At 39.0% G+C, this 13904-nt stretch overlaps 1 protein-coding gene across 1 annotated transcript; it reads left to right on the plus strand.

Annotated features, from left to right (window-relative positions):
* The first annotated feature begins 3459 nt into the window (after positions 1-3459).
* Positions 3460-13600, plus strand: LOC136425651 (neuronal acetylcholine receptor subunit alpha-10-like). The gene is made up of 9 exons (XM_066414576.1): positions 3460-3756; positions 8034-8179; positions 9956-10000; positions 10384-10493; positions 10801-10939; positions 11102-11219; positions 11544-11619; positions 12404-12609; positions 13016-13600. Exons 1-9 carry the CDS (start codon positions 3702-3704, stop codon positions 13537-13539), a joined length of 1419 nt encoding a protein of 472 aa, XP_066270673.1. The 5' UTR covers positions 3460-3701; the 3' UTR covers positions 13540-13600.
* Positions 13601-13904: the final 304 nt, after the last annotated feature.

A 13904-nucleotide genomic window follows, 5' to 3' on the forward strand; every position in this document is an offset into this window, starting at 1 on the left:
CTCTAAATCAAAGTTAAATCCAATCTTAATCAAATGGTGTATCAATTCCCATTCAACAAGTTTTAAACTACATGAGATTTTATCAGGCTAATTTGATATACATCGGTATTGCAATTGTTGCATTGTGCAATATCTAATGATAGCAAAAGGTAGGGAAATCTAATTTACAATTTTGAATTTGATGTTTTGTGTCTGAGAATAAGTTTGTCTGTTACAGGTTGACTTGAAACCTTCTGAAACATTTTTTTAACCTCAGGCATATTTCCATACAAAGTTTCATCAATGGGTATTAGAGTTTTGAAAATGAAAATTACTTGCAAACATTTTGGTAGTCTTCCTACATGTACTACCTTACAGCAGTAATGACTGGAGTTACTTCTCGCCACTAGGTGGCGCTGCAGCAACAAGAATGAATGTGGTCCCAAATCTGGCTAAGCTTGTATCCCCCCCTCAGGAAAATGTTTATTGGTTTGGATAAAAGAATGTGCCACTTTAAGTTTTGACATTTTTAGTACATTCAAGTGTGCATGTCAACATATACACTGCCTTAAAAGTTTCACATTGGAAAGAACACTTTATAAACATACCTGTTTACACAGTTACATAGCTGTTAGATTGTGTAAAGGGCCAGTAAAACATCATTGTAGATATGTGTTGTAGTTTGGGTTTTGCGAGTGCTGAGCTATTGTTCGGCAGAAAATGTTTCAAACGTTTATTTTTGTAGCCTTTAACTAGTCTTAGACTAGTTTTATATCTATGCAAGGTAGTCAAAGCAGCACAACAAGCGACCTCTCTTTTTACTTTTAATCTTTATCATTTCCATCTAAGAAAATTTGCAATTTCATAACTTTATCACTGATATACGTGTAGATAAATTGATGCACCGGTGTCAAGAGAATACACTGACTGTAAAGATATCATAAAGAGCTTTTATTTTGTAAAAAGAAATAGGAATTGTGATTATATGCAGATTGTTTAAGTCGAATAATAAAAAAACTATGCAGAACATATAGATATGCAGTACATATGAAATGAAATAAGTCTTCAAAGATTTCATTCACATTTGCGTGTAGTCAGCTTTGAATTGCTTGCATCTTTAGACTGACTGCAATCTTGATCTGAAGATATGTTTTGTGGAACATATTTAAGTATGAAGATGTCATGATGATGCTATGTAATTTTTGTGTTAGCCAAATAGAGACTGTGTAGATATTTTCACATTTGGGTGTTCGGAATATTTGGAAGTTTGTCCTGTTCATATTTTGTAACACTTCTTTATGTAGTGGTCTACATGGACCCCAAAATATGATTTTTGGTCTTGGCCAACTTGAAAGATCCTGTGCTGTACAGCAGAAAAATATGGATGATAGCTTTGGTGATATAGTTATGAATAGGTATTTATCTCAGTTAGTAAAACATGGAAACATAACCTATGCCTTGAAATTATGTTTTGTGAATCATCGTTCTGTACATGTACTGCCACTGCAAAATCACATAAATCAATGGATTCTGCAAAATAGATTGACTCCACTGAATCAGTGACCTTTGCAGTATGGCTACATATCACAACAGTGTGGAATCTGTGAATAAATGCGCTCACACCAACTACCTTATGTTTCAAATTGTATACGTTGTGACAACATCTTAATGTGGATATCATATAAATAATCTGTTTCGGCGTATGTATGTACAGGTTGCCATAATTTGTTCACCCCCATCAACCAGCTTCCCTGGCCCACCTTGCCAAGTGTAGCTCTCCCACGTCGGGGCAAATTACACGTAACTTTAAACACACTATAGCTAGGCATACGTATTGTTTAGTTGCTTTAACCTGCTTTAAAACTAGCTTTAAGAATTGTCGAACTGTGCAATCCTCCCCTATCCTGAAAATCTCTTGTTGGGCAGCTCCCAGGCGACACGCCTCAAAGTTGTTGTTCTGTTTAAGGCGCTCATTTCGGGCTCTTTGGATCAGATAATTATTTTAATCTTCGCTTTCTCTTCATGTATACGGTGTGTTAATGTGAGCCATACACGCCTCAAAGTTGTTGTTCTGTTTAAAACAGAGCAACAACACCTTAAGGTGCTCATTTCGGGCTCCTTGGATCAGATAATTCTTTTAATCTTCAATTTCTTTTGATGTGTACGGTACGTTAACGTGAGCCATACATGGTGTGACTTAGTGTCCAACACGCCTTCCTTCACTAAATCTTATAGTCTAGTTCTTTTGTTCAAATCGATATTTTAGCATTCTGTACAGAAAGATTGCTAAAAACAGTAACATAGCACGCATCATGTCCTCATACACTTCTATATCCAGAAAAAAAAAACAGGACAACTCCATGACGACATGCTTCAAAATTGTTGTTCTGTATGGGACTGTGATTTCAGGCTCGGTGGACTAGATAATACTTTTAATCTCATCTTTCTCTTTACGTATCAAAGCATGGTAAGTAACACATATTGTGTCAAACACGACTTCGTTCCACCATTTCACGTTGTCTAGCTATTGATGTTATAGATTTAGTTTAAATCTAGCTTCTTGCATTTCTTTCTTTACACCCCATCCGATAAGGAAATGTGTGTTGTTTTACGGATAACGAAAGCTTTCCTTAGATTATGAACTAACATAACTATGTTGACTTTTTACTAATTGTACTTTTTAGAGAATCAATACTTGTTACATACATTATGATTGATAAAAGACGAAAAGGAAACGAAGCTAGATATTGTGGGTGGTTTGTGTGCTTGACTCAAGCTGTAGGCCTAGGGATGTTATAGTCTGTTAACATGAAAGGACGGTCTCTATGGATACAAAGAACGCATTTCACGGAACGTGGTTCTTAAACAGATTTGGTTCCCAGCGTCGCAAACACAGTTGTATGTATTGATTCAACAGGTGTCATTTTTGGACCATAGTCGTTTTCAGTCTTCTTTTTATTCAACAAAATTATTAGTACTGAACAATGTATTCAGAACAATAACTTGTACAAAACCCAACGATACTTAATCGACAAACTTTACCTTCTAACGGATTGTTGCGCAGCCAGTACCGACTTTTACAAAATATGGGTTTGCCTTTTTGTCTTCGTTATTTGATCATCTCTTAAAAACCAAGAAATGTAAGCCATGTGCTAAAATCTAATGAAACCTATGCTTCATTCTACCGTAAAATCTAGCTCCATCAGATCCTTCTTTAGTCACTAACGAAAGATAGCGGATGCTGTCTGAAACGTCTGACTGTTTCAAAATCTTATCCAGTTGCTTGAGTAATCATTTTTGGCAACACTCAGGAATGTCATTAGTTAAACACCCAATAAAGAGCCATGTGCTATAATCTAGCGAAACCTGAACTTCTAAAACTGCTTCGTTCTACCGTATGATGTAGTGTTGTGTTTTCTAATTTTGTTCCAGCAATAGTCAATTGTTTAAAGCACAAAAAAGACAACCACCAGTTGAATTGGTTACGCCCTTGGGGGCACGTGGTCGTTCGGGCTTATTTGACTCTATTATCTCACCGGCCAACCGGAGGTCTTGTACCACAACACACTAACCAAACAATGCACCCTACCTGAGCTCTCAACGCTGAATAGGGCTGAAAAGGCTCACCACTCGACACAGTTGACCGAACTCCGGATCTTCCATACTTAAAACGGACCTCATACGATACCTGCTATTTGGGAGATCGACAGAGTACGTTAAAGATGTTTCAAAGGCATTGGAGTATCGTAATCGCTGCGAGTTGTCTTCTAACTACCGGTAAGAACTTGTTATGACTTCTTGTCAAAGGTGTGCGGTTGCGGAGACCGTGTTAAGAAGGTAGTCACGCTAAACCGGTAAGGGAACTAGAAGAAATCTTGAATACCACTGTGCAAAAAGACAACGCAGCTACCAAGAACTACTATTTTGTCGTAGGTAGTTGTCTTTTGTGTTGGTTGTTGTCTTGAAATGTCTTGCTAAACGTCAGTGTACCTATTGGTTTCCGCGTGAGAAAGCTTCCACGGTCTCTGACTTTTCATGCTTGAAGACAAACTACCATTTACAAATGGCCATGCTGACACAACAGCACAGTACTTGCGCCCCGGTATTACACTTAATGTTATATTTCATAGTATAATTTCAAGTCGCCGAGGGCATCTTGTTCTTTTTTAAAGAGATTGCACCATTGGGAGCAATTAAGTGTGTATTTGTACATTCCTTTCGTCTTGCGTAATCGCTTTTGTTTTAGGGGCACAGGTGAACACGTTCTGTATTTTTTTCGTACATTGTAGTGTACAGCATCTGGTTTTATTCGAGCGAGTACAAGATTTCAATAGAAAAAATAGCAAGGTAAATCTCAACATTTTGCTAACATTTTTGTAGGTTATACTAAAAGCTATACTAACTGCTATGCATGTCATCAAGGCTGCTTTCATGGGAAGTGAAATTTGCGTTAAATTACCGACACTTCACTAAAACTCAGGGAATCATGAAAGTATACTTTACCCTTGCTTGGTTGATAGTTGTAAAACAACTGTAAATTGTATTGAACCTAAGCCTTACATAAGGTATATTGTAAATGTTTGGGAATGGTTCCAAAGAGTGTTTTGAAGTTACCAACAAAATGTGGTCTCCCATGACATGTTGCCTAGTAATTAGATTTACGTAACGATCTAGATCGTCCGTAACGTTTGAAAAGTTCCGCCATGTTTTGCGTGGTTCACAAAACGTGAAGGTCATATCTAACAGAGACAAAAACAGCTTAAATGAGACTTTTCCATTTCTAAAATCTCTATTTTCGAATAGTACTTCTTAACGCTACACGAGTTCGGTATGTTTCTCCGTGTTTGTGATTTGTATTCGCAGCTGTTTCGGAAGCACTCTTCACAATAGTCCTTGTTTTCAAAACTTGTTATGCGAACATATTGTAGCAAGTAGAAGATGACAGCAATATCTAAACAAGTACAGCTACGTCAATATCTCAGGTTTTACTCTAACTTTGGTCTTTCATGATTGACAAAGAAAAGTATACAATATTGGTCCTTCACATAAAATATCATTGATTTATGTACATCAATTGGTATGAACAACTACAATGTACCCACTAGCGACACAATTTCGTCGGCAATGATGTTATAACCAATTTTTTCCAGATATTTTATGTCATGTTGTCATTACGATCGTGGTATACGCAACTTAGAGTCGACCAAATTCAACATTTGAATGTGTATTTCTTTTAACCAACATTTCTATTTTCTACCAGTTTATAATTCCTGGTAACTATGCGCTCTTAAATGATGAAAAACTCCGCCCTTTAGTTTCCCTTTTTTGTTCTATAAACATGTCAAAAATGTACAGAAAGGTTACACAGCTCGAATGACATTTAACTCGTGCGATGTACGGCGTGTTTTGATCTGAGTCGTAATGCACCCTGAGTAAGAAGTGTGTCTATGAAACCAGAGACGCTCCGGCGTAGCCATAGCGACGAGAAGATTAAAAGCGCCCCCACATTACCTTACGTAATCTAATCATATCCATGTCAAGGGTACAGGTACAATGATGTAAGGTAGCCTTGGTCTAGAAGCGTTTTGTTTGTCGACGACACGCCTCTTTAAAAGGAAATTTTTCACGGAACAACTATTCTATTTACAAAGCAAAGACAAAGACACAATGTGTGTATAGCTTGTGTTCGATTCCCAAGACAAGATATGTTTGCAACTACGTTGAAAAAACAATTCCTGACGTTTCATCACATCTTTAAAAGGGGAGATAACGGAATAGAGATAGTACCGAGCTCTCGCGATATGTCGTTTTATACATCGTTGAGATGGTTGTGATAACGCGAACAAAAGAGAGCCTGTCTGTTAAGACTTAAGAGAAGCTTCAAACACGCGGTGTATGCTGCCGACCCACTACGGTCCCACGCCGTCTGCAAACGGTAAAAAGCCTCGAGTTGACAGAAGAATGTCACCTGTGGGGTGTGGTGGACGTTGATGTGAAGTATATATCACCTGGCTGTTTACCCATGTCAGGAAATGATTAATGTAGCGTTGAAAACATTTCCTTTTAACGACAAAGGGCTCTTAAAGCATATAAACGTTCCTTTAAAAGAGAATTATTGAAATGCTAGTAGCGATGTGCAACAAACTTTTTGGTAGTATTTCGTTTTTCCCTTCTGTATATACTTTACTCCAATGCATGTGGTGGTCGTTGTGAATAGATCTTTAATACGTTTAACGACTTGCCTTCAAATCTATTATTCGGCATAATTCTATTAAGCATCTCCCCTTTTCTGACCTAGAGTAACCAGCACTAAACAAAATGTGACACTGTTAGGAGAAGAAGGCAGGATGCTTATTCTCCAAGCAGAGGTTTCGATCGGGGGGGGCTAGGAGTGTCCGGGATTAAAAATCCCAGGCACTTCTAGCCCCCCGATTGAAACCTCTGCTTGGAGAATGAGAATGCTAGCTGTGGTGGATTCCGATACAAAGAAAACCGTTGGTGTTTGCAAAAAGGTTAAAACAAACCAAGAAGTTGTGTTGATTACAATGTCCTTGAGCAAACGTAGCAAAAAGTTGACTTGCTAAAATGAAATCAAAACTTTTCAATTTTTGTCTGTTTCGGAATGATTAATGAGAATGAAACACTAACTAGATAAAGCTAGAAATCTATGGTAAACTGTACAGCATGTGTTTTATTCTATTTGACACGTTTTTTTTCTTCTTTATCACACGATGGCTACTTCTCTGATCTTTGTTGACAACGCCACCCCAAAACGTTATGCGAACGCGTTGATCAAGGAAAACTAAAACTTCTTAAAACAAATCACGTTGGGCATATAGAAAGTCATTCATTAAATCTATCGCAGTTTCGTTGAAGACTTTCCATGGCAAAAAAACAACAACTGAAATTTGTGACCTCGGTACGAGTAGAATGTATGATGTAGTATTATGAAGAACTGTTTGTGATACGTTCAGTGAAGCCAACGCCTCGAGCGAGTTAATCCTCTTTACGTGAACGCTCTAGTTACGTTACCGAATAGATCCATTTTTCTAGTGCTGAAGAACGCTTAGTGGAACTACAAAAACCTCACACACTGTTCAAGTGCTTATGTCGCACCGAAAGAAGCTTTCCGGGCTATGAGAGCACGTTTTACCATTATGGTTTAAGCTATGCTAGATGTAAAATCTGTCAAGAGCGGTGACCTAAAGCCAGAATACTGTTTACCTCTTTTCAACTTGGACAACTTTTCTAAACTATATACGTCTCTATAATGCTTTTAACGTTAAAAAAAAAGAGAAAGACCCTGTTGCATTGCTTATGTTTTTAATTCTATTCATAGTAGCAGAGTCGACCAGTCAGGCGGACTTTTTTCCGAAGCTAGTACGTAGAGTTTACTCCGAGTTTCGTCAGGAAAACTTTGTTAGTTGTTTAAAAAACAAACAACCAAACAGCCTACGACGGGGGTTTCAACGATAGTGTCTATTCATTGATACAGCATGCTTATTTGTCAAGACACAAAGAGGGTAAGAGAAGGACAACTAATTAACCTTGTTGACAGGTTTTCTGCAATATGTCCCTCTCGTGTCAATCATTGTTGATTGAAATGCCACCATGGGGTCCGGAATTGGATACGTTACGAAGTCGGCAATCAAAGCTATCAGTAAAATATCCCACCATCATCGAAGATTTTCTGGTCCTAACTCTATGAAGATCGGTGCTTTCAGGGGGTTGAAATTACCAAATTCTAAGACCTCACGGTACTTTTCGCAGATAACAGATAATGCAAACTGTAAAAAAGTGACATACACTGTACTAGTATAGTGTACAAGATGTGGTTCCGCCATGTGTTATACAAAAATGTGTACTAGTATAGTCTAGAATATCAGTACAAAAAACTTTTACCGTTCATGCATCTATTTTGCTTTTTCAATTAGAATGTACTACTTATTGCCAAAGTGGCATAAACATACACAACAACGCGCATGTAGAAAGTCCAAATCATTAGCTAGTTTTACTTCAATGACAGTTTCTGTGCTCTTTTTTTTTCCTTCCAGTGTTCTGTCAGCAGCAGAATCTGAACGAAGCGTCCTTAATCAATCACCTGTTGCAGGATTACACCCCCGAGTCCAGGCCCGTTCTGGACTCCACTAACGCCGTCAGGGTAACGCTCGATCTCGCGCTCTCACAATTAATTGACTTGGTAAGTACTGTATATTTTAGCATGTAGCATAATAATGGATGTAGCCCCTAATACAATAATTGTATTTATCATTATAACATGTGTTATTTGTACTTGCAATTGGCCCTCGGGCATTTCTTTGCAATAAACTTTGTATTATGACGTATATCTTGATTTTAAAGTAGCAGAGCACTAAAAAAATCTCATCATAAGATTTTCTCTTTAATTCAATCATTAGGAAATATGTTGTTATCAGTGTTTATACATGTATGATATGTGAGCATTTCGTTACTGTTTGATGCTGCTACCGTCTTAATTCAATATTCGTGTTTTCTACAGGGTGAGAGAATATACAAAATGTATGATAAGTTCATCTTTTGGTTAACCGTGGTTAATAACACGTTTATATAGAGTGTCATGGTATCTAATATTTGCAAGCAAATGGTATAGGTACACAGTATTGGTTCGAAACAAACCATCCCTAACTTCTTGAGCTATGCTGTTCAAACAAAAAACACTGCTACAAACAAAACTACCAAAAACATAACCTTTTTGGCGAATATGATAAAGCTTCAGACGTGAGCAGAAGTGTGTGACACACCTGATCTGAAAGTCGTATGACAAACCTTTTTATGGCTACAAGCAGATTTTAACATATCACATTTCGTCGGTAGTTGATTTGTCAATGCAGTCCTATTGGGCATTGAAAGTAGATCAAAATAACAATGCCTAGGAGACGAAAACTACAAAATGTCAAACATGTTTTTGTTGAAATATTGGAGCTTCTGACAATGAGGTATACCAACCGCAAGTGTTGTCTTTCATAACATTGCCGTGAAGCGTCTTTCATTGAACCGCCTTCTCTTCGACGAGATTCTAAACAGCACGTACAGTTTACTCTACCTCCCGGGGCAGGCTACATGACAAAGGCACCTGGCGTACCGTCTCTTGACAGACAAGCTTTTGTCCTCATTCGTCAAAAAAGAGAAGACAAAAGACGACAAAAACAAGATAAAACAGTCACTTTCTTTCAATGATTTTAAGCTGTTTACATGATGCGTTTTGAATGTATAAGATCAATTTTCGCCTGATTTAGTATCGATTCATTGCTATGACCCACTGTGACTATATATCCATTGCGAAGGCGTAGCTTCTTTTGCAGGCAGTCATGTGAAGCTGGATTCCCAAAGCTAGAATACCATAACGTTTGTTTGACTACCGCTATGGCTGTGTTCTACTCGGTTGGCGGCTGTGTAAGGTAGCCAGACACGTTTCAAATGTCAGTCCGGCTATTTATGTAACGAGGACAACGGCGTACACTCGTTAACTGGCACAGTGGTCCTTCCGTCCGTCCCCGTGACTATTCAAATTCTACCTCCTACTCACATTTTCATTAACCTTTATCACACTGAAGTAGCCGTTTGGTACCCCATTCTCTATTGGTTACAGAGTTAGGCAGCAGGGAGAAGGTTAAACGAATCACTGATGCCAAATTGATATCAACGTATAGTTTTCAGTTCTCAAGACCTTAGCTTAGAAAAAGACCTCTTATCGTCAAAGTACATGGCAAAAAATATAGATAACGAATTAATTGAAGTGGACACAGACGTGAAAACCATTGCAATTGTACTTTTCCGGTGTTACCGAATCTTTTAGTCACTAATGCCAAATTTTCTTTATTTTCATCCATATTGTAGACTTTTTAGCCTAGTAATCAGTCTGTACTAGCTACATGTGTACATCTACAATAGATGGTTAATATGCCAACTTTTTTTTGGCCTTTTCTAACGACTACAGGATGCCAAGCGACAAGAGTTGAAGACCAATATATGGCTCAGACACGTAAGATATCACATTTCTTGTTAAGCTCTCGCAACGTATTATCTCTTTTCCAAAATAAAGTAGAGAGTTTTATATCTGAACGTAAAGTAGAGAGTTTTATATCTGAACGTTGTTAAGTATTTGATAGTGATAACGATAATGCACAGTAGAATATGAATCTTACATATCGGCAACTGTAATACATTGTGATACTGTCTTATAGATGACTAGGATTTAGTCCAATGTCTTGCATCAACTATGTTAAGTATCTCAATAACACTTTCCACAGCATACATGATACCATATACTTCATAAATCAATGGCAGGATTGTCTAGAGATAATACAGATTGTCATTACACGGTTATTAAACAGCGTCTTTGTCTCATTTCCCCCGTTTTTTTAGTACTGGAAGGATGAGTATTTGACGTGGAATGCGTCTGAGTACAACGGACTGTCGGCCATCCGTATTCCTAGCAACCAGATCTGGAGACCAGACATTGTACTTTACAACAGGTAAAAATCTTGAAACTTGGACTTGAATCTGATAGCCTACGCAAATACATGTTATTGTATATTCATCCGCATTTGTTCAAAACGTTCCCTTAGCTTGTATATCTGTCTGTTTTTTTCCACGGCCACCTGAGTAGTTTTATTCATATCAGTGACCTCTCTAAGTCTTTTACTTCAGTTGTTGAAAAGGGGAGGGGTGACAATAGTTGACAAGTACGCATGCGCTGTCGCAAAGACTTCTGCTACCAGTGAGAGTTCTGCGCGTTGAATGTCGGGAATGAATGATAAACCAGTTGTTGTTGATACACAGGCGGTTCGAGGAGGGGTATGCTGACACCCCGGACACGAACGCCGTGATCTACAGCGATGGGAGTGTCAACTGGAACTATCCCACCACGATTCAGAGCTCCTGTGTAGTCGACATCACGTACTTTCCGTACGACAAACAAGTATGTACTGTTGAACCATGCAAGCATCCAGTATCTTCAATGTTGTGTGGTGCTAGTCTTATTCAGACTTTGACTTTGTGGAATATCATCGATTTCTGGACAATTCAATTTCAAACCATGCGTTTCTCAAATTCTTTCATAAAATTCTAAATTTGTCTCCAGGAATGTCTCCTGACGTTTGGTTCATGGACCTACGATGGTTTTGCCATTGACCTCTACAACAGAACAGCGGTAGGAGACCTCAATAATCTCATCGAAAGCGAGGAATGGCAGATGCTTGGTGAGTATTTCACAGTGGTTCTGTTGTCAGGGCCTCATGTATAGATGTACAGGTATATATATATATATATATATATATATATAGCATGCTGCTCTAATAAAGGTATTTTGAATGTAACTAGTAACATTAGTATTCTGATGACAGATAAACAAGAAAGAACGATCATAGAGATCCAGCACAAGCACAACCTGCCATTACTTATGAAATAGAATATGCCATCAATGAAACTATAATTAGGAAACAGAATTAAGTTTTCCTTATCCACGACGGGTATTTATTGTCTCAGACTCTTGTCATTATTCTTCCCCCTCCCCTCCTCCCCAGAAATGCAAGCAGTGCGAAACGTGATCATCTATGGGTGCTGTCCGGAACCCTACCCGGATGTGACGTACCACATCAGGTGATTTGGTCTCTGTCAAAGCTATTGGCTGTTTGCAGTCACGTGACTATGATGTAGCTTACGGTCCGCCATGTTGATGATTATCAATATAGACGAACATTGAAATGAGAAAAAAATGTACCTGAGCAAATCCTCTTTGAATCTAGCAGTAAAAATTAAGATGAGAATGTGATAAATGTGATACCAATTAAGAACGGTTTTAAGATTAACACACTAGGTACAACATCACTCCCACTCACAGACTTCGTTGGATATTAAAGATTTCAATTGTAAAGATTCGTTTGTGAATATTAGTCATCCAGGAAATTGAAGAATAAACATTTAATTCAATTTATACCTCTGGATTACAATATGAAAATACCAAACGTTACAGATGTCATTCCAGCATCTTTCTTTCGCGATTATAAAGATATGTTTACCTTGGATTTACGAACATACAGTGACATACAATTTGTATTCTAAATAAACAAAACAGGTAACTAAATATTATCATATTTTTATGTAGGATTAAGCGGAAGTCGCTGTTCTAAAACTTCTAAAAATCAAGATGAGAATGTGCCAAATAAGATACCAATTATAAGAATAGTTTTAAGTTTGGCACACAAGGTACATCACTCCCACTTCGTTGAATTTCAAAACACGTGCACACAGACATGCGTACACATCCCGCTGCAGTACTGTAGAAAAACGCCATGTGAATCATTTTCGAACTTGACCTTTGTTACCACAACTGCCACACGGATTGCAATTGTTAACATAAGTTGTTTTTTCTTCATTTTTGCAGGATTAAGCGGAAGTCGCTGTTCTACAACTTCTACATGGTGGCTCCGTGCATCGTGCTGGTTCTGCTGGCCGTGCTGGGGTTCTGCCTGCCCATGGACTCGGGCGAGAAGCTGTCCCTGGGAATCACCATGCTGCTGTCTCTCGTGGTCTTCGCGCAGATCGTCAGCGACAAACTCCCGGCATCGTCGAGAGCTATTCCTCTCATAGGTACGGAAGCTGTGTATGAAAATTATTTGGAATTGTCCAAACTGTGTCTCTTTTGTAGTCTACCATAAAAACGCTCTGAAATTAGACGAGAACGTATTTTTGGCAACACTCCTGGGGAGCAGCCGATTTGGTTGTGGCTGCAATTTGGGGAATATTCTAAAAGTTTCATCTACAAAGTGTTAAGGGAAAGCAAAAGTTGAAATTGAAAAGCCTATTATCATACTATGCGAAATCTACCTCAATATCAAGTTCTCACTTGTTTCACATAGGTCCGTCATAGTTCAGGGCTCTTACATTTTACTCATTCGGAATCTGTGTTACTTTTTAATTGAGATTTTCATGTGCAATCAGAGTCTTAGGGATCTGGATTAAAATGATTCAAGTATCATGAAATATATTTCCACAGGTCAGTTCTTTGGGATAAGTATCGTGGTGGTCACCCTGAGCTCTGCGGCGACCGTCATCGCCATGAACCTGCATTTCCACGGCCCCATGCCGCAACTCATCCCAAAGTGGCTCCGCCCACTCCTGTACATGCGCAGATGCAGGTCCAACAAGACCGCCAGCACGACAGAGAACCCGGATCTGAAGAGCGTTTACGAGAACGTCAACCCAACCCTCGACCTGGGCCCGGTCAAACCGCCGCCCAAAATCTCCTCCACGCCAGAGCCGAACGACAATATCACCACCCTGAGCAAAGACTCGAACACCAGTGGCCGGATCTTCCTCCTTCTGGACCGGAAGTTGGACTCCATGATCGCTCACCTGAAGACCATCGTCGCCCGCCATTACCGGAAGGACACGCGCGACGCTCGCAGCGACGAATGGAAGCAGCTGGCCATCGTGGTTGACAGGATCCTGCTCGGCACGTTCATGTTTGCTGCTTTGGTCGCTACTGCAGTGCTGCTAGGCCCGTTTGCCTCTATGTAACGCCTTTAATTCATGCAGCTGCGCTGGTCCTACTGCAGTGGTGCTCAGCCCGTTTGCCTCTATGTAACGCCTTTAAATCTTATTCATCCATTCTCCCTTGTTTTACTCTCTAATTCTCCAAGCAACAGTTACTCAAGCAACTGGAAAAAACTTTGAAAATTTCTTGGGAAACTGTTATTTGGTATGTTGATGAAGGTTAGACATCCAGGTAGTAAGATACGCCAAAAATAGTTACTCAAGCAACTGGATAAAATTTTGTAACAATCAGACGTTTCAGACAGCATCCGCTGTCTTTCGTCAGTGACTGTTGTTTGGCATATCTTGTTACCTGGATGTCTAACCGTCAACGTACTCTCCTCTTCGTC

Source organism: Branchiostoma lanceolatum, chromosome 19 (assembly GCF_035083965.1).
Source record: "Branchiostoma lanceolatum isolate klBraLanc5 chromosome 19, klBraLanc5.hap2, whole genome shotgun sequence".
Lineage (NCBI taxonomy): Eukaryota > Metazoa > Chordata > Leptocardii > Amphioxiformes > Branchiostomatidae > Branchiostoma > Branchiostoma lanceolatum.

What these genes read in the sequence shown, in the direction of transcription:
- LOC136425651 (XM_066414576.1), top strand. Translation starts at nt 3,702, where the DNA reads ATGTTTCAAAGGCATTGGAGTATCGTAATCGCTGCGAGTTGTCTTCTA. An exon ending in TCTCACAATTAATTGACTTG is followed by an intron (nt 8,180 to 9,955) that starts GTAAGTACTGTA and finishes TAACGACTACAG; the next exon opens with GATGCCAAGCGACAAGAGTT. An exon ending in GATGTGACGTACCACATCAG is followed by an intron (nt 11,620 to 12,403) that starts GTGATTTGGTCT and finishes TCATTTTTGCAG; the next exon opens with GATTAAGCGGAAGTCGCTGT.